A 21,589-nucleotide genomic window follows, 5' to 3' on the forward strand; every position below is an offset into this window, starting at 1 on the left:
GTCCATGCTGTTGTACTACATCTGCCTTGACTGTATGAGTTCTGTGTGTCTGAAAGACTCTTGCACAACTGTTGTTTGCTGTGACTGCTGTGTGTGTGAGAAGTTTACAGGTCTGCTGTTTGATGTAACTGTTGTATGTGTGTAAGGGAAGCTTGCAAAACTGATGTCCATGCCATTGTACTACAGCTGCCTTGACTGTATCAGTTGTGTGTGTCTGAGAGACTCCAGCACAACTACTGTTTTCTGTAACTTATGTGTGTGAGGGAAGCTTGCAGATCTGCTGTTTGATGTAACTGCAGTATGTGTGGATGGGAAGCTTGTGAAGCTGTCGTCCATGCCGTTGTACTACATCTGCCTTGACTGTATGAGTTCTGTGTGTCTGAAAGACTCTTGCACGACTGTTGTTTGCTGTGACTGCTGTGTGTGAGAGAAGCTTGCAGGCCAGGTGTTTGCTGTAACTGCTGTGTGTGTGTATGGGAAGCTTGCACTTATGCTGCCTACACTGTACCTGTTCTGAGCACAAGGAAGCTTGCACAGCTGCCTCATGTGAGTGTAGCTTGATCGGTTGCCTCAAACGATGCTCCTGTGCTATGAATGGAAGGGACCACCGCACTGCAAGTTTCTGTGTTGTGCCATCACATTCACAAAAACCTGATTCAGGAGGGAGACTCCTGATTTGTTTAACCCCAAAATGGCTGTATTTTAGGTGTGTCCCACCTAAAGTCTCTTTCACTTTAATGTAAGTCAATGAGGAAATACATATCCCACGAATTTTATTTCTCAAAATCTCCCTCTTACCAGCTTCAAAATGTCGGCATGTGTGGCTGTGCCTCGCCTGTATGTGTAAGAGGGCCAAACACCTCTGCCTGCAGGCTTCGTGGTATTATTTCCGTGTGAGGAAATGTTTCACCTTGGCTGCCCGTGCTGCACCTGTTTTGTTTCGGTGGGAGGCGTTTGCTCTGCTGCCGCAAGTGCACTTTGTACTGTGTGTGAGGGAAGCTTGGCCTTCTGCTGTCAATAATATGCCTGAGTGGTAAAGGGAGGAGGAGAGAGCGGGAGAGACAAAGAGAGGGAGAGAGAGAAGGAAGCTTGCAGTGCTGCGGCTGTGTCGGTGCCTTACCTGTGTGCGAAAGAAGCTTGCACTGTGGATGTGCTGCTGCGCCTCTGCATGTGTGTGAAGTGTGCACTCCAGCTCCTGGAGTGTTAGGGTGACCAACTAGCATGGGTGCAAATTCAGGACGGCGAGTGTAAAAATTCAGGACAAAGGGTCAAAATTCCGGACATAAATTCGGGACAAAAGGTACGTTTTACAGACACGTCAGAGGAGGTTGCGCAATAGTATATAAGTAAGTAAATAGACACCCACTTAAGCACAAGTCAAAATAAGTTTATATTAAGTTGAGACAATAGTGCACTTCACGGTTTTCAGTATGGCCGCAGATTGCTACCTTAGACGATTCAAAACGCGCATCTCGCTCCAGCAGGTACATTAGTCACCAGACAATGGTGAACCACACCTGAATATAAGTGAGGCCGCTTTTATTGTTGACTGAAAACTACTGGATATGCAAGGAACTTTGCAGTGCCAGCCTCCAGTAACAACCCCCCCCCCTCTTTCCAGCCTCCCAGGTGAACACCCGATGCCCGGTCCGGCCAGTCCGACCTTGCTACCACCCTCCAATGGTGCCCCTCATCTTCACATAGACCTCTCTCATGTGTATTTAATTTCTTTTATAGAGTTACTCATCCCAAGTATGTAGGGCAGGGTGTCGGAGTGTGTTACATCACACACACATTATATAGAGACATTGACTTATTTAAACGTGAAAGTTCATGTATAGGAAATAAATGTTACTTATGATAATGGGGGCTACAAGGTGTAATCATTCTTTCATCTATCATTCAGTCTTTCACCATTCATTCTGTCCTTCCATCTGTGTGCCCATCTATATCCAAACATATGTAACCATTTGCAAACCTATCCACCATGTATCCTTCCATCCATCATTTCACTCAGCCATCCCTCCATCCACCCTTTCACATATCCATCCATTATTCATCCATCCACTTTTTCACCCCATCCATCCGTACACTCATCCATCAACTCATCCACCCATCTATTCATTGATCCATCCAGCCATTTACCCTTTCACCCATCCAGCCATCCTGTCACTTAATCATCCAACCACCCAGTCACTTACACTTCCACCCATGCACCCTTTCAGCCATTCAGCCTTCCTTTCTCTCTCCATCCCCCTTTCACTTATCCAGCCATTCTTTATACCCAACCACCCATCTACTCATCCATTCATGAATCCATCCATTGACCCTATTACTCATCCATCCTTTCACTCATCCATCCACCCTTTCACTTCTTCACTCATCTATCCATCCTTTTGTCCATCTACCCCCTTCCACTCACTCATCAATCCTTACATCCACCGTACACTCACCCATCCATCCATTTCACTTATCAATCCATCCATCCTTTCACTCATCCATCCACCCATTCACTCCCACATCATCTACCCTTTCACTCATCCATCCTTTCACTCACCCATCCACCTTTTTACCCATCCATCTACCCTTCCACCCATACATCCATCTATGTACTTTTTCTCTCATCCATCCTTCCACTCACTCAGTTTCTTTCATTATCTATCCATTCACCATTTCATTCATCTTTTCACTAATCCATCCAGCCATTCACCCATTCCTTCACTTATTTACTCACCGACCTTTTCACATTATGAGCTGACCCTTTGTCTGCAGAGTTGCAGGCAGAAGAGGCCCATCAATACCTTGACCCTCACTGTAGTTCCTAAAGAAAGGGGTGGGGTGGAGTGGATTCACTATGACCCTGCACATAGGCAATCTGAAAACTTAGCAGTCATGAGTCATTTTCAATGCACAGTGCCAGGTCATGAGGTGACTGTGAAATGGTGTTTCCAGGGCTTTAAGTGGGATGAAAAAACTGGGGGGGGGTCTCTTCAAAGGGGGTGTTCGATGTAATTAAGGGTGTGGCTTAAAAACACCTAGGCTAAAATCTGTGCTTAGCTTAGTGTTCCGCCCGACTGGTATTATGCTGTTTCTGTCTTTGCATACAGATATATAATACAGCAAGTATCATTACACCAACAAGCCAGGACTATTGGCTTTGAAAATATTTGTTAGTTGTTTAAAATAACAAGCATTTACAATGCAATGGTCTCGGCATTGTTAAAGTTAGAACTATTGGCATTGCTCATGACATTATTTTTATTTATGTTTTGGTTTTTAAAACATAAATAAATGGCATTTTGTCATTTACAATGCCAATAGCTTAATCGCTCGCAGATGCATGGCCTATTGCATTTACACTAACACAGAGCCACACACACAAAGCCACCCACACACACATACAAAGCCACCCACACAGTCATTCACATAGAGCCACCCACACACACAGAGCCACCCTCACATAGAGCCACCTAGTGCAGTGCCCGTTCTCTGTGGGTGTCACTCCCATAGCATTGGTGCACTGCCTGTTCTCTGTTGGTGTCACTCATACAGCATTGGTGCAGTGCCTGTTCTCTATAGGTGTATTCCTATAGCACTGGTGCAGTGCCTGTTCCCTATGGGTGTCACTATCATAGCATTGGTGCAGTGCCTGTTCTCTATGGGTGTCACTCCCATTGCACTGGTACAGTGCCTGTTCTCTGTGGGTGTCACTCCCATTGCACTGGTGCAGTGCCTGTTCTCTGTGGGTGGCATTCCTATAGCAATGTTGCAGTGCCTGTCCCCTATGTGTGTCACTCTCACAGCATTGGTGCAGTGCCTGTTCTCTATGGGTGTCATTCCTATAGCATTGGTGCAGTGCCTGTTCCCTGTGGGTGTCACTATCATATCATTGGTGCACTGCCTGTTCTCTATGGGTGTCACTATCATAGCATTGGTGCAGTGCCTGTTCTCTATGGGTGTCACTCCCATTGCACTGGTGCAGCGCCTGTTCTCTGTGGGTGTCACTCCACTTGCACTGGTGCAGTGCCTGTTCTCTGTGGGTGTCATTCCATAGCATTGGTGCAGTGCCTGAGCCCTATGGGTTTCACTCTCACAGCATTGGTGCAGTGCCTGTTCTCTATGGGTGTCATTCCTATAGCATTGGTGCAGTGCCTGTTCCCTATGGTTGTCACTATCATAGCATTGGTGCAGTGCCTCTTCCCTATGGGTGTCACTATCATAGCATTGGTGCAGTGCCTGTTCTCTATGGGTGTCACTCCCATTGCACTGGTGCAGTGCCTGTTCTCTGTGGGTGTCTCTCCCATTGCACATAGCATTGGTGCAGTGCCTGTTCTCTATGGGTGTCACTCCCATTGCACTGGTGCAGTGCCTGTTCTCTGTGGGTGTCACTCCCATTGCACTGGTGCAGTGCCTGTTCTCTATGGGTGTCATTCCCATTGCACGGGTGCAGTGCATGTTCTCTATGGGTGTCATTCCTATAGCATTGGTGCAGTGCCAGTTCTCTATGGGTGTTACTCTGACAGCATTGGTGCAGTGCCTGTTCTCTATGGGTTTGAGAAAAGGAGGGGTTGTGTCCTATTTAGCGCTGGGTAGGACAACGTAATCATGTAAATCAATAATAGGCACCCAGTCTCTTTTTGATTCTGCTACTTATTTTTATTTGAGCAGATTGTTGCACCCTACGATTTTTAATCCGTGGGTGTTGTGATTAGTTTATAGCCAAAGTTACAAATTGCTTTACTTGGATCACCCGGTATATTGGTCCGAGGGTTTGCTTTATCATGCACAGACACCAAGTTATTATATACAAAATCTACAATTAACATCCAAACAAACAAATAGAAAATGACTATACATTACTATACAATTTCTACATATATTTTACAAACAAACAATCGAAATTGAACCCTACTAACAATTTTTACCACCAGACCGTCATTGTATGACTTGTGTATAATTCGGGGCTGGTTACGCAAGGGCAAACGTATTTCATAAACGTTACAGTAAAAAGTCCAACGTTATATTGATGGCCCTTTGCGCATTAAGTGTTCATGTATTGAAGTGAACAAACAAAATATAAATGAGCCGACGCGTTTCCAAGCCTGTGTCTTGTTCGCCAGGCTTTTCTTCAGGGCTTTTGTTAGTTGGGTACCTATATAAAAACAATGGAGGACACCTTTCAGAATGGGACCTTACACTTCCTTCAATTTTATGCCTTAAGTCATTTGCGCTGTACGTTACCTTTACAAGATGTGGGTTTAGGTCTATCTTGGTCGAAAACTCCTGGGCTACAGGTGGTTCTGCAGAAGTGAGAGGCACTTATTATCTCTGTTGTCCATGTTTATACAGCAGCTTACTATCACAATGGTTAGAGTTTATACAAGCAGCTTACTGTCACAGTGGTTAAAGTTACATCAGGACTTACATTTATCTAACGTCTTCGTTATGTTGTAGTTGGGGAGTCTGTTTTTCATTTTACTGCCGTTTCTTTGAGCGGCGAAGGCAGGGACTGTATTGGCGATAAGGTGAGGAGAGTCCTAAGTTCTATTTATTCATATAGCGAGACTTTTTAATTAATTCCCCAATTTTTGGTGCTTACTTACTTGGGGGTTAGCCCGCGGGCCGGCCGCTGCTTTTTTCAAATGCGCGGCACCGCCTTTATCTCTGTTCTCGTTTTTATCGCGTTTACTGCAAAAGTAAAAGGGAAGGTTTTTTAGGAATTGTACTGTGGGATCGCCTCGTTTGCCCTTCCGTTAGTACACCTTACCTTTAGAATTCTTTCTCGCTCGTAGTTTTCCTGTCAGCTTTCGTGTTCAACGGGTGTTTGGTGATGTTGGTCACATGATCTCTTATATTATACTCATGTCATGTGATCTGGAGGTTGTGGGAGATGTAGTCCTGATGCTATTTTTTTAGTCAGTCTTTTTACTGAGGACACAGTCTTACATTCAGTTTTCAAATTGCTCATTTAATCCCGCAGTCACGCAGTTGAACTTCATAATTAAGTACGCTTCTCTCCTAATTAAAAGCGTTTCCACATTACCTCCTCTCGGGGGAGGTTTTATTCCAGATAAAACAGACCAACGTAGGTCTTTTTCAGTGTGGTTCTGCTCTATGAAGTGTTGTACCATGGGTGCGGTCAACACTTTCTGTTTTATCCTGGAGCTGTGTTGTGCCAATCTTTGTGTGATTTGCTGATTAGTCTTGCCGATGTATATTTTGTCACATGGACAAACTATTACATAGACAATATTTTTGCTTTTGCAGTTAGTAAATTCATTATGGCTCCATTTGATGGTGTTGTGTTCAAACATCGTACCTTCAATGGTACTTGCACATGAAACACAATTGCCACATTTATGATGGCCTTGTACTGGATCTAGATTCCATAGAGTGTCGAAGGTCACTTTTCACTGTTGAAACGCCTAAGTCAGCTCTTATTAGTTGTTGACCAAAGTTTTTGTTCTTTTTTAGAGAAAACAAAGGTTTTGCGAATGGAATTTCAAGATTTGACAATATATGCCGATTTTTTAAAACTATGGATTTAAATCGGTTTGTCAGTGGGCCATATGTTGAGACACAAACTAATTGTTCCAGAGGTTTTTTTCTTTTTTGTTAGCAGTACCTCTCTGGGAGTAAACCACGCGCGTTTTGTCGCGTGTTTTAACATTTTCTTCGGGTAGCCTCTAGCCTTTAGTTGCTCACAGAAGATTTCAGCATGTGTCAGATAATCTTCTTTTCTAGAGCAGTTTCGCCGGATTCTTAACAATTGACTATACGGTAGATTTTCTTTTAGGCTCTGTGGGTGGAAGCTTCGATAATGTAGGATGTTATTTTTATCAGTCTGTTTTCGGTGTAATGTGGTAACCAATTCGTTATTTTTGGGAAACACCTCAACATCTAGAAAAGTTAAGCGAGTGTTGCTATGTGCCATACTGAATTTGATGTCTTGGTGCCTGCTGTTTAGCCATTCATGGAACTGGGCCAGATGTTCTTGGGTCCCACTCCAATGGCACCAGACGTCGTCTATATAGAGGTACCATTTTAGGATGTGCTTGTTGTATGGGTTGTTTTGATAGACAAATCTTTCTTCGTACAGGGCCATGAAGAGCACCGCCATCTCCGGGGCATAAGGACACCCCATGGCGATGCCCTTCACCTGCACGTAGAAGGTGTCCATGAATCGAAAGTAGTTCCTTTTTAGTGCCAAGCTGGCCAGCTCTATTATGAATTTGGTGGGAACTCTTTGGGGGTTTGGCCTGGTATCTAAGAAGAACTCAATAGCTTCAAGTCCCTCCTCTTGGGGGATCTGGGTGTACAACGAATTTACGTCGAACGCCACCATTAGTTCTTTCTTTTCATCAAACGGCAAGTTTTCAACTTTATTGATGAAATCTCCTGTGTTCTTAATGTAGGATTTTACATCGCTCAAGAAGGGTTTTAAAAAAACATCCACATATTTGGCTAGTGGTTCTAGGATGGAATCACACTCGGAGACTATCGGTCTTCCGGGCGGATTTTGCAGATTTTTATGCACCTTGGGCATGAAGTAAATCACTGGGGTCCGTGGATTTTTCTTGTTCATGTATTCAAATTCCTTTGTGCCCAATATGCCTTCATCAAGTCCTTCTTTCAGTTTAATTTGTATCTCTGCCTGGATCCTATTAGTTGGATCATCTGTTAATTTTCTATACCATTCTGTGTTGTCTATTTGGCTTGTCGCTTCTTTAATGTATTTATCTTTTTGCCAAACCACCAGGGCTCCCCCTTTATCGGCCGGCTTCACTACGATGGTTGTGTCCTCGCTTAGATGTTTAATTGCTGTCTGTTGGTCTTTTGAGATGTTTCTCCTAAAAAATGTCTTTTGTTGGCCTAACTGCGTGATTGAGGAAAGCACGGCTTGTTCAAACGCCAATACTTGTTTGGGAACCATTTGAGATGTCGGAGTAAAAGACGATTTATTAGATAAATTAGATGGTTCCAGTGATCTTGTGTTTTCCTTATTGTGAAAGAAGGCTTTTAATCTGATTTTTCTGAATAGATCTTGAACCTCTATCTTTAGATTTATTATATCCGTTTTGACTATTGGGACACATTTAATTCCTAGTTCAAGGACTGATCTTTCATGTACAGTGAGCTGTTTAGTAGAAAGGTTAATGATAGACGAGTTTGTTATGTCTTGTAGTAATTCTTGTTGCGGGTTCTCATCTCCCATGCTTGTGGTTGGGGCTTGAACCTTACTCGGCCTCTGCCTTCGGCCTTCTCTAAAAAAGTATTTTGACGTTTTGATGTACCTTCTCTGGGGTCTGGATCTCCAGAAGAGTCAGAAGATGAACTCTCTGAGAAGGTGAGAAAACGATTTTTAGAACGCCCTTGATATTGGGAGAGTGCTCTACGGGATTCTTGTTGAGTGTAAAAATCCTCCCTTAAATATGGATAAACTGTTTCTAAGTTGAATGCTTTACAGTCCTTCTCAAATTTATTAATTCTATAATTTATTGTCGTGTCCTTGAACGTTTGGAGCTCCTTCTCTATTTTCTCTAATAAGGCCTTTGCTTCCAGTGTATTATGGTTATCAGTGATCTCTTTGGCCAAAGCGTCTATTTCCTCCTGTTCTTTTGAGCAAATTCGTTGAGCAGTCTCTACTGTATGGACCATTAGGTCCCTACTGCACTTCGTGGCAATATAACTGAAGCCTTTTTTATAGACTGGGTCCTCTGTAAAAACCACCGGCACGTTTTTAACTTGGAGTCTCCAAGGGATGGTACCTGTTTTTAAGTGTTGAAACAAAAAGTGCCCGTGTAACTCCGTCCGAACGTGTTTTTTGCTTAAGCGCATCAACTTGTCCGTTTCATTCTGTTGCTGAACATTAGTACTCAATTTTAATGACGCGAAAGGTGAAGGTCCAGAGATTACATTTTTGGTATATGCTTCTGTGAATGACAAAGTTTCCTCCTCGGACATATGTTGCTAGGCTGTTGGGCAGCCTATATTTTGGTTAATCCTCTGTTGATTAATTGAACTGGCATTTAATTTAAATGCAGTACCCTCGCGGAAGATTTACCGCTCTATATAGGTTTGAGAAAAGGAGGGGTTGTGTCCTATTTAGCGCTGGGTAGGACAACGTAATCATGTATATCAATAATAGGCACCCAGTCGCTTTTTGATTCTGCTACTTATTTTTATTTGAGCAGATTTTTGCACCCTACGATTTTTAATCCGTGGGTGTTGTGATTAGTTTATAGCCAAAGTAAGTTGCTTCACTTGGATCACCCGGTATATTGGTCCGAGGGTTTGCTTTATCATGCACAGACACCAAGTTATTATATACAAAATCTACAATTAACATCCAAACAAACAAATAGAAAATGACTATACATTACTATACAATTTCTACATATATTTTACAAACAAACAATCGAAATTGAACCCTACTAACAATTTGTACCACCAGACCGTCATTGTATGACTTGTGTATAATTCGGGGCTGGTTACGCAAGGGCAAACGTATTTCATAAACGTTAAAGTAAAAAGTCCAACGTTATATTGATGGCCCTTTGCGCATTAAGTGTTCATGTATTGAAGTGAACAAACAAAATATAATGAGCCGACGCGTTTCCAAGCCCGTGTCTTGTTCGCCAGGCTTTTCTTCAGGGCTTTTGTTAGTTGGGTACCTATATAAAAACAATGGAGGGCACCTTTCAGAATGGGACCTTACACTTCCTTCAATTTTATGCCTTAAGTCATTTGCGCTGTACGTTACCTTTACAAGATGTGGGTTTAGGTCTATCTTGGTGCAGTGCCTGTTCTCTATGGGTGTCACTATCATAGCATTGGTGCAGTGCCTGTTCTCTATGGGTGTCATTCCCATTGCACTGGTGTAGTGCCTGTTCCCTATGGGTGTCACTCTCACAGAATTGGTGCAGTGCCTGTTCTCTATGGGTGTCATTCCTATAGCATTGGTGCAGTGCCTGTTCCCTATGGGTGTCACTATCATAGCATTGGTGCAGTGCCTGTTCTCTATGGGTGTCATTCCCATTGCACTGGTGCAGTGCCTGTTCCCTATGGGTGTCACTCTCACAGCATTGGTGCAGTGCCTGTTCTCTATGAGTGTCATTCCTATAACATTGGTGCAGTGCCTGTTCCCTATGGGTGTCACTATCATAGCATTGGTGCAGTGCCTGTTCTCTATGGGTGTCATTCCCATTGCACTGGTGCAGTGCCTGTTCCCTATGGGTGTCACTATCATAGCATTGGTGCAGTGCCTGTTTTCTAAGGGTGTCACTCCCCATTGCACTGGTGCAGTGCCTGTTCTCTGTGGGTGTCACTCCCATTGCATTGGTGCACTGCCTGTTCTCTGTGGGTGTCACTCCCGTTGCACGGGTGCAGTGCCTGTTCTCTGTGGGTGTCACTCCCATAGCATTGGTGCAGTGCCTGTTCCCTATGGGTGTCACTATCATAGCATTGGTGCAGTGCCTGTTCTCTATGGGTGTCATTCCCATTTCACTGGTGCAGTGCCTGTTCCCTATGGGTGTCACTATCATAGCATTGTTGCAGTGCCTGTTCTCTATGGGTGTCACTCCCATTGCACTGGTGCAGTGCCTGTTCTCTGTGGGTTTCACTCCCATAGCATTGGTGCAGTGCCTGTTCTTTATGGGTGTCACTCTCACAGCATTGGTGCAGTGCCTGTTCTCTATGGGTGTCATTCCTATAGCATTGGTGCAGTGCCTGTTCCCTATGGGTGTCACTCCCATTGCACTGGTGCACTGCCTGTTCTCTGTGGGTGTCACTCCCATAGCATAACTTTCAAGCACAGAATAAATAAATGTGGCACGTTTATTATTACAAGAGGTGTGTACATGAAGGGTTCTTTTGTGCTGAGGCGACACTATAGGTGTTTATGCAATCTACCTAGTTTTGAAGAGTACAGAGGAGGTCTGCGTTAATACTAACGAGTGGTACGGCATCTGGCTTCAATTACCACAGGCCCACAAGCTTTGGCAGGGAGCCAGCATGCGCGCGCACACACAGCTGAAAAAAAATGACCTGGATAAGGTGAATGCGCACAGAGCATCTGCCTTCAATTACCACAGCCCCTGACAGCTGGTTATTGATGAAATATAGACTTCTGGTGCGCGTCCTCGCACGGAATATGCAGGAAGCGGAGCAGCTCAAAAACCTATGGCCTATTGCGTGCTGGTTTGTAAAAACACAGCCATGCGCGGGCCAATTGACATGCAGCTGCCATAAATTCCGAACCCATTTCACGCGCTTCTCTGGAATGTCTAGGTTAGCTCGCCAAACTACTCTCTAGAGGACTCTGAAGCCACACCCACTTCGTGGGATGTAGGCCGAGCCCTAAAAAAGCAGCAACCATGGCTTTGTTGAATATAATTTGAAAATGCATCAGCTCTAAAATGGTGAGACAGTGAAAGAACTATAACCCGTTCTTTTTAACTTGTTTCGCAGGCTTCTTTATATAAACTGTATTCTCACGTTGCAGCGTGGGCATTTTACCTTTTATCCATCTAACAGAATGCCCTGCTGTACACGGAGGCAGGAGGAGGCCACCATATGCTTTAACAGACCAGACTGCCCCATTGCCAATGTGTATGTGGCAATTGAGGTACTGGGTTTTTAAGGACCGGCACAGAACCGGTAACCCAGCGGGCCAGGGAATCAACACCCAGAGACCTCGGGTTCTTCCTGATTCAGACCTACAGAAACTCAGAGTCTTCTAGGTGAAGTCAAAGATTCGTTTATTGGCTGCAACCAAGGTAACAAGTGTCCTAGAAGTACAACGGGGGTATATTCTCAGGAGACTGCACACATTCACGAAGTCAGGCTTCTCTCTTTATACATAATATTCAGCCTTAGGCAAACATTCTTCGAATTCGTAGTATGTCATTTATAGTTACTGGTTACAAAAGAAAAGCAGAGTTATGATGACATGTACATATTTTACGTCGTGCTGCCCATAACAAATCATCCGGCAAGGCCTAACATTTCATCAGATATCGCTGGACCCCAATAAAAACGGGCACCTCCCCATCATAAAATAAGTGAAGCAAAGAGTGGAGATAGATGTGAGTCGAGATATGGCAGGTGCGTGTGCTGAAATGGTTTTATGGTTAGTTGAGCCTAGATGCTATCTTGCTCGGGCACTGGGAGGGGAACTGACCTAACGAGTTCGGCCTGGGGCAATGGTTCCAACCTGCACGGGTCATGGAAAAGTCAATCAAGGAGCATGTGTCCTTGTGGAGTTGAATTCTACTGGATTAAGGCCTATGTAAAGGGCAACGTATAGATGGGAGTCAAGGGTTCAGAACGTTAAGTGACGATTTCGAGGTGTAATCGTCACTCGAATGTGCTGAAAATATAGGTATATGAGGTGCTCGTCATTCTCGGTCTTCTGATACCAAATTCGTCATGTTTCGGTGAAGTTTTAATTCTCGAGTTCAGAATAATTATACGAATCCAGATTTTCAGAACCTCACAATTAGCCGCATGCAGAATGATAATGGGCTGTGCTTGTGCTCTAGGAGGAGTGTGAGGCAGCCCCATCAGAGGGCTGAGGCTTCTCACAGTCCGTGAAATTTACGGATGGTTGGTCACCCTATGGAGAGTATAATTCCTGTGTGTAAGGTAACCTAGCAGTCAGCCACGGCCCGTGCAGGTAAGAGCGATGGGCCGGGTGGGGGGGAATTTTGACAGAGGATGACAAGGGAAAATTAAATAGTTCATTTTCCCTTGTTGTTGTCGAATTAACCCCCCCCCCACCTGGCCCCACCGCCACACCACCCATCGCTCTTACCTGCATGGGCCGCGGCTGCATCAGCCCTTACCATACCCAGGGTGTATGTGTGCATTGGAGCCTGGTGCTGCTTGCATGGTACCGTGTGTGTTTTTGTGCGCATGCGCGTGTGCGACAACCGAAATAAGGAAGACGAATCTTAATTGATGTTCCCTTGGCATGAATAGAATTGAAGATCCAGGAGCTGGAGAAGAATGTACATCAGCTAAAGGACCGGGCACGAGACCAGTGTGCGCGCGTGGCGGCCGGAAACTTGGTGGAAGCTCGGTAAGTCTAGTTTCGGACTCTTAAGTCCCCATGAGTGAAATGGGATCTTGCCTTACTTCTTGAAAACACCAACTCTGACCTGGACTTAGCGCCAACTCAGAAAAGGAATCATTTATTAACAACACCGCTACATGCTGAGATTTGATGTCCACGTTTAAATAACACTTATTCCCGCCAGCCCAGCAGGGTGCCATGCCCCTAATGCCAGCATGGAAAATTGATCTGCTATCCCCGTGCTAAGCTGTAAAAGGCTACAATTGGGATGCAGAGGGTCACTTACTGTACCGAGTCCCTGCGACACTGCACGTGCCGCACACAGTTGATAGCCACTCCCCTCTAAATACAGGTGGTCACCAAATGTTGCCATTATCCCATTTTCGGCAGACCAGAACAACTGCCTCGTTAGGCGATTTGCTCCAGGTTGTGTTATGTTATGTTAGGTTGTCTTGTAAAGCGCATGGCTACCCCAGCAATGAGTCTCAAGTACTGACCTGGTTACTTACCGGTAATCTTCATTCCAAAACTTTGTGACCAAAACAATTTCCCTCCAGGCCCACTCCCTCAATTTTGTAATGTTTCGGGAAGGTGTGAGGAGTTTTCAGGTTCCTACTGGTTATATCTCTGATAAGGAGGATGTACGTTGTTACAACGCATGCTTTTACTACACATGCCTTTACAACGCAGGTTTTTCAACGCAAGTCGTTACAACGACTTGCGTTGGGGGGTGCTGGATAGTGAATAGTTTAATTTACTATTCCAACTCCAGTCCCCATGGATAGTAGGGAAGGTGTTGGATAGTAAATTAAACTATTACCTATCCTAGAGCGCCCCCCAGCGCAATTAGTTGTAATGACTTGCGTTGAAAAACCTGCATTGTAAAGGCACTGCGTGGTAAAAGTTGCGTCGTAAAGGATGTTTCCCGATAAGGAACCCCCTTTAAAGTTAGCCCAAGAGGCAGCTACACCCCTTGTGGAAAAGCCCTTAAAAAGCACCGGTGAAGTAACATTGGATGACTCAAACTACTGAAATTGTTTCTCTAATCCATCTGCTTACAGTAATCCTAGACTATTTACATCCCTGGATGACACTTCCGAAGTTAACAAGAAGCTTATCTGTTTCCCTGAAGCTCTTGGTATGATCTAAGTCCATCAAATCTGCCCTCTTCAAGTCTGGAGAAGGAATAAGGGTTTCATCATGAGAAGAGGAATTAGGAAAAAAAGAAGGAATAAACATGTCCTGCTCCCTATGGCCCAAAGAGGGCACCTTTGTTAAGAAACCTGGGTCAATTCTCAAAAATATTCCAGCTTCCAAAACCTTCAAACCTGGAGCTTTACACAACAAGGCCCCTAATTCACCAGCCCTGCTTGCTGATGAGACTACCACCAGAAATATCACCTTTAATGTGAGCCATTTAAGCTTCACCATAGATAAAGATTTGAAAGGTAAACTTTGCAAAGCTTTAATGACCAAATGTACAACCCGAGGAGCTAATAATAGGATAATCACAGGTCTAGAGGTGGAGAAGCCTCTCAGAAGTCTAACAATTAAGTATCTTTTGTCACAAACCCATCCTCGTGGTTTTTAAAGGCTCTGATAGCCGCCTACTGAAATCTCAACTTTGAAAACTGATAAACCCTTATTATAACCATAAAACAGAAACTGTCGTACTGTGCCAATCTCACAATCAATTGGAGAGCTCTGTTTCTGTAAACTCCAGGTCTGGGACTTCTTCCAATGTCGAGAATATGATGACAATGAATATGCCTCTTCACTCCGCATACCATTATCCTGCATGCTATCATAACGCGGTCGTAACAACGAACACGTTGTGACAACACATACCATTACTCCGCAAGTCGTTACAACGACTTGCGGAGGGGGGGCGCTGGATGTTGGAATAGTAAAATGTACTATTCCAACTCAAATGTGTGCAGACTTTAGGGAAGGTGTTGGATTTTAAATCCAACGCCTTCTCCCCCCCTCCGCAAGTCGTTGTAATGACTTGCGGAGTAATGGTATGCGTTGTCACAACGCGGTCATTATAACGACTGCATTGTTACAGCATGTGGGGTCACGGATGCAGGTGAAGGTGCTTTACCGATGACAATGTATCTAGAATGCTGAAATACCAAGGACAAATTATCAAGAACCCTTCTTTTCTTTAGCCCGCCTTTTCTTTAATAAAAAAAATATTTTTATTAAACTTGCAGGTGCATCTGCTAACTAGCACAACTTTAGAACACTCAATAAGTGCCTCTCACTGGTTTCAGTCGACCCCCTCTAAAAACCGGGACATGAGACAAAATGTGCGTAATCTGCCAGGACAGCTGGTGAAAACCTGGGACTGTCCGGGGAAATTTGGGACGCCTGGTCACCCTACATTAGAGCATCCACTCCAACCGGAGTAGGAGTCAGTGTGGCACACCTCATCAGCTGCATGTTGTTTGGGGACACGAAGAGGTCCAAGAAGGGGTCACTGAATCTGCCACACACCTCCTTGAATGTCAGCTGTGAGAGGCAAGGGTCGACTCAGCAAGTCCATTTGAGCATTTCTTCCCTATTGATGTATGTGGCCATCATGGATAAGAGTAATGTATCTGCCAAAATCCCTATTTTTACTGCTACCAGATTTAAGGACTATTTGCCCCCTCCAATCCCGCCTGTTGATGTGCACAGTTAGCATCATCAGACATGGTTCTGTTTGAGAAGGCTTCCTAGATTTCCGATCGTTCTTTCAAATTAATAGAATGTTGTTTCTGTTTCCATGACCATCTTTTTTCCACTGTATGATATCCCAGTGTTGCTCCCCATCCTGCTAGACTGGCATCTGTCGTTAGAATGAGAGGAAGACTGGGGTTCGATGGAAAGCCCTGTGCTCAAAGAGGAGCTCTTGGATGATGCGGACAGAACCAACCATACCCACTGGAGATTTCCTGGGTAGGGAGATAGAGATTGGGTGGGATCGAGAAGGTGGGTGGAAGGAGGCCCCGGAAGTGGGGGATCGAAGATTCCGAACGGGGAAAATTGATAAACTTAATGCATTTGATTCACATGTTTCACCATGGCAAATGACAGCTATGGTAATATGGTGAAAATCAGAATAAAAATAGGTTAAAACAAGCATTTGCAATGCAATTGGTCTCGCTTTTGGGACCTTATATGTATTAAGCTATGCAGCCCATTAGCCTGGGTGCTGAAACATCTACTGTTCTTTAGCATGGAAGAAAAGTAAGCACCAAACTGCTGAACACGCCAGCTATGGGAACACATGAAGAGAAATACCGCATACTGGCGGGAAATGGTATTGTCCAAAGCTCAGTTTTTAATATAAAATCAGGGCCTTCAGTGGTCATATCAGTAAAAATACAAGATTTGAAAACAATATTTTTGTCTACGGGTGCTTGTGGAAGGCAAGTTTCTATAGCCTGAAATCTAGGGAATGCTAAAGTGATTCTGGAATTTTACTGACTTCTGCTGGTTGTTTTCGATCAAGAAAGTTAAATAGAGGCTGTTGCCAGAAAATAAAAGAAGAAAGTTCCTAAGCAGAAAGCAATTCTGGTATTTAACTGACCTCTACTGGTAGTTTTCTATCAAGACAGTTAAATGGAGGCAGTTGAACAGAAAGAAAAGTCCTTAAGCGAAAGCAGACAAGTGCTGGGGCTGATCTCCAGAGCCCACAAAGTACATACAATAGATCGTCCAGACACCGCAAGCGCTGTCTAGGCTCGACCTAAAATGGAGGAACTCTTGAGACACCACAGGAGCTGCATTGAGATTTGTCTTATAATAAGAATCTTCTTCTTAAAATTCAATGATGCTGGTCTGCAGAATTTGAGTAGCTGTGCCTATTGAGGACTCATACCCAATCTCACCCATGGAACTAGGAAGACAAATGAGGCCTTGTGCCCCTAAACTTTCAACCAAAACCTTATTGAGGCTTTATCCTGTTTGAGCAGCTGGCATAAGGTCTACCTAAACCTCTCCTTGAGAAAGATAGACCATACCCTTGAGAGTATAGACAAGAGCGCCTATGAAAATCCTCTTTTGGAAGGGAATGAATTGGCATTTTGCATGATTCAAGACGAGACCATGAGGCTTTAGACAGTACCCCATGAGTCTGACTCTCTCTAGAGTTTTCTGCTCTTTTCTGGCCACCAGGGCCCATCGTCCAGATATGGAACAAGCATTGAAAATGCAATAGGTCTCGCAATAGAAGAGTTTGACATTTTTCGTTTTGCAAATGGATGAGTGGCGTTGCGTGGATGAGTGGCGTTGCGTGGATGAGTGGCGTTGCGTGGATGAGTGGCGTTGCGTGGATGAGTGGCGTTGCGTGGATGAGTGGCGTTGCGTGTGTGAGTGGCGTTGCGTGTGTGAGTGGCGTTGCATGTGTGAGTGACGTTGCGTTGTTGATTTGCGTTGCGTTGTTGAGTGACGTTGAGTGGCGTTGCATGTGTGAGTGGCGTTGCGTGGGTGAGTGGTGTTGCGTGGGTGAGTGGCGTTGCGTGGGTGAGTGGCGCTGCGTGGGTGAGTGGCGCTGCGTGGGTGAGTGGCGTTGCATGGGTGAGTGGCGTTGCGTGTGTGAGTGGCGTTGCGTGTGTGAGTGGCGTTGCGTGTGTGAGTGGCGTTGCGTGTGTGAGTGGCGTTGCGAGTGTGAGTGGCGTTGCGTGTGTGAGTGGTGTTGCGTGGATGAGTGGCGTTGCCTGTGTGAGTGGCGTTGCGTGTGTGAGTGGCGTTGCGTGTGTGAGTGGCGTTGCGTGTGTGATTGGCATTGCGTGTGTGAGTGGCGTTACGTGGGTGAGTGGCGTTGCGTGGCTGAGTGGCGTTGCGTGGGTGAGTGGCGTTGCGTGGGTGAGTGGCGTTGCGTGGTTGAGTGGCGTTGTGTTTGTGAGTGGCGTTGTTTGTGTGAGTGGCGTTGTTTGTGTGAGTGGCGTTGCATGTGTGAGTGGCGTTGCGTGTGTGAGTGGCGTTGCGTGTGTGAGTGGCGCTGTTGTTTGAGTGGCGCTGTTGTTTCAGTGGCGTTGCGTGTGTGAGTGGCGTTGCATGTGTGAGTGGCGTTGCATGGTTGAGTGGCGTTGCGTTGTTGAGTGGCGTTGCATGTGTGAGTGGTGTTGCGTGGATGAGTGGCGTTGCCTGTGTGAGTGGCGTTGCGTGTGTGAGTGGCGTTGCGTGTGTGAGTGGCGTTGCGTGTGTGAGTGGCGTTGCGTGGCTGAGTGGCGTTGCGTGGGTGAGTGGCGTTGCGTGGGTGAGTGGCGTTGCGTGGTTAAGTGGCGTTGCGTGGGTGAGTGGCGTTGCGTGTGTGAGTGGCGTTGTGTGTGTGAGTGGCGTTGTGTGTGTGAGTGGCGTTGCGTGGTTGAGTGGCGTTGCGTGGTTGAGTGGCGTTGCGTGGTTGAGTGGCGTTGCGTGGTTGAGTGGCGTTGCGTGGTTGAGTGGCGTTGCATGTGTGAGTGGCGTTGCATGTGTGAGTGGCGTTGCATGTGTGAGTGGCGTTGCATGTGTGAGTGGCGTTGCATGTGTGTGTGGCGTTGCATGTGTGTGTGGCGTTGCATGTGTGTGTGGCGTTGCATGTGTGAGTGGCGTTGCATGTGTGAGTGGCGTTGCATGTGTGAGTGGGGTTGCATGTGTGATTGGCATATGTGAGTGTTTTGCATGTGTTAATTTATATTTTTAATGTAATGTGTGTGTGTATTCGTGTATTTGTATTGGGATTATAAGTGTTTAGTGAATATTTTTAAAGTGTGTTTTATTTTTATTATGTAAAAATGTCGTACGCTTTGTATTCCCTTTACGTTTGTTACGTAAGGGAGATTAGCGTTCTAGTCTTTTTTTTTTTTTTATGTAATGTTTAGTGTGACGTAATTTCTAGCCAATCGCAGCGCTACGTTTTGTGACGTAGCGTTGCGTTTGACGTGCGTCAACGGGGAAATTCCCATATCTTCGAGAACCGTCACGTGTGAAAGGCGCGTTGTGCTTCTTGTGTTGTTGCTGCGTCGTTTGACAGGTAAGTTTGAATTTTAATATTATTAATGTTTTGTATTGTTTATGACGTTTGCGTATTCAGACTGTATTTCGTTTTGCGTATGTACTTAGTGTATAGTTATGTGACGTTTAAAAATGTTGATGTGCTATGTATAAATGTTGATTTTAATGAATATATTGCAAATGTCTTAATTTTATGGGACGTAGTTCCGACATATTCCAACTGAATTTGACTTTTTGTATGCTGTTTGTGTACAGCTATTGAACGTTTGCAAATTTTTATCTGCTATGTATTAATGTTGTTTGTAATGAATATATGGCAATGTTGGAATTTTTTGTGATGTACGTACAACATATTCCGACTGAATTTGACTTTTCTTTTGCACATCGTGTCTAGCTATTGAAAGTTTCAACATTTTTATGTGCTATGTATAAATGTTGTTTTTAGTAAATATCTTTCGATGTAGTTATTTTATGTACTGTACTTCAGACATTTTTTGGGAAATATTTTTTTTGTTGACAATGTGCGATTGCGATTGTACTGTTGTATTGTAATCACAGTGTCTTTCTTTTGCAGTATTATTCTTTTGTGTTGTGAATGATTTTGATTAATATTTAAGGCTGAGATGAATTTAGACACTATTGGTATGCAACAACCTTCAACGTTTAAACTAGTGTTACTTGGTGTTTGCAGTAAATATGTTTTTGTACTTGCAGTTTATTTTGCTTTAGCCTGTGATCGTTTGTGAAGTGTTTTGGCTCGTTTTTTTTTCAAATAGTCTATGTTTTTTCCAATATGGCCGAAAATGTTTTCATGTGCATTGGTTTGATTTACAAAGGTGTTTTTAAGACTTATGCATTGCCAGATGAATCTTGAAAGTAATCGGCGGAAGAAACGCCGGAACGATATTTACGTGATCAGCTCGTGGATGATATGTTCACATGTGCTGTCAATGACGTCAATCATTACTTTCCATTTTATTTTATCACGTCGCAGCCCCACTTTTGAATTTCCCTATTAATAAAGCATATTCTTGTTTTAACCCTCCCTTGCTTCGTTAGTTTTGCTGTTATATATAGCGCTGTTCGTAAAAGGTGTGTCTGTTGATCACTCAGTGGTACTCCGTGTATCCACCTCAGAAGGATGAAGGTCGGATTCACTCCTGACGGGGTTTACATTTATGGCCTGAAGGTTGTACATCGATGTCAGAGCTCAGTACTTATCTAAAGAATTCTAACTAGTGTGTCAGTTACGGACTTACGGTTTCTTTTCATCTGCAAAATAGTTAATAACTTAATGGCCATATAATTCCAATCCTCATTTTTAAGAATACATTTTCAATGGCCATGTTTATTGTAAATTCATTGTTCCTTGATGGCAAAACGAGACTAACTTTCTGGCCTGATTTGAGCATGGTTTTATTGGCAGTATGCCTATTGGGTGGTTTTGTGCCAAGTATCTTTGTTTGTGTTAATGAAGATTTCATAGTTGGAGTCACTTGAGGTTTGCATGTGAGTGAACCCAAGGAGTCCAATTGTAGTATATATTTTTTTGCGAATAAAGTCCAATTTGTTTTCTATATTGGAAAGCTGCATGCACATATTCGGCTTGTGTGTGAGTGGCGTTGTGTGTGTGAGTGGCGTTGCGTGTGTGAGTGGCGTTGCGTGTGTGAGTGGCGTTGCGTGTGTGAGTGGCGTTGCGTGTGTGAGTGGCATTGCTTTGAGTGAGTGGCGTTGCGTGGGTGAGTGGCGTTGCATGTGTGAGTGTTGTTACGTGGGTGAGTGGCGTTGCGTGGGTGAGTGGCGTTGCGTGGGTGAGTGGCGTTGCGTGAGTGAGTGGCGTTGCGTGGGTGATAGTGGGCTTGCGTGGGTGTGAGTGGTTACAGAGTACAGAGTGGGTGAAAGGTACAGAGTGGGTGAAAGGTACAGAGTGGGTGAAAGGTACAGAGTGGGTGAAAGGTACAGAGTGTGTGAAAGGTACAGAGTGTGTGAAAGGTACAGAGTGTGTGAAAGGTACAGAGTGGGTTAAAAGTGCAGAGTGGGTGAAAGGTACAGAGTGGGTTAAAAGTGCAGAGTGGGTGAAAGGTACAGAGTGGGTTAAAAGTGCAGAGTGGGTGAAAGGTACAGAGTGGGTGAAAGGTACAGAGTGGGTGAAAGGTACAGAGTGGGTGAAAGGTACAGAGTGGGTGAAAGGTACAGAGTGGGTTAAAAGTACAGAGTGGGTGAAAGGTACGGAGTGGGTGAAAGGTACAGACTGGCTGAAAGCTACAGAGCGGGCGAAAGGTACAGAGTGGGTGAAAGGTACAGAGTGGGTGAAAGGTACAGAGTGTGTGAAAGGTACAGAGTGTGTGAAAGGTACAGAGTGTGTGAAAGGTACAGAGTGTGTGAAAGGTACAGAGTGTGTGAAAGGTACAGAGTGTGTGAAAGGTACAGAGTGTGTGAAAGGTACAGTGTGTGTGAAAGGTACTGAGTGGGTGAAAGGTACAGAGTGGGTTAAAAGTGCAGAGTGGGTGAAAGGTACAGAGTGGGTGA

The 21,589-nt window shown here is 44.6% G+C and overlaps 1 protein-coding gene across 4 annotated transcripts in view; it reads left to right on the top strand.

The window, feature by feature from the left end:
- Positions 1-21,589, top strand: part of LOC144799653 (uncharacterized) — a 72,107-nt gene that overhangs the window by 18,719 nt on the left and 31,799 nt on the right. For 3 of the 4 annotated variants that reach the window (XM_078671103.1, XM_078671104.1, XM_078671105.1), the window contains exon 4: positions 12,982-13,081. The exons of the other annotated variant lie outside the window; for it this stretch is intronic. In XM_078671103.1, coding sequence (XP_078527229.1) covers positions 12,982-13,081 — 100 coding nt within the window. The remainder of the gene's footprint in view (positions 1-12,981; positions 13,082-21,589) is intronic. 4 annotated transcript variants of the gene reach the window in all.

This window comes from Lissotriton helveticus, chromosome 12 (assembly GCF_964261635.1).
Source record: "Lissotriton helveticus chromosome 12, aLisHel1.1, whole genome shotgun sequence".
NCBI classification, from domain to species: Eukaryota; Metazoa; Chordata; class Amphibia; order Caudata; family Salamandridae; genus Lissotriton; species Lissotriton helveticus.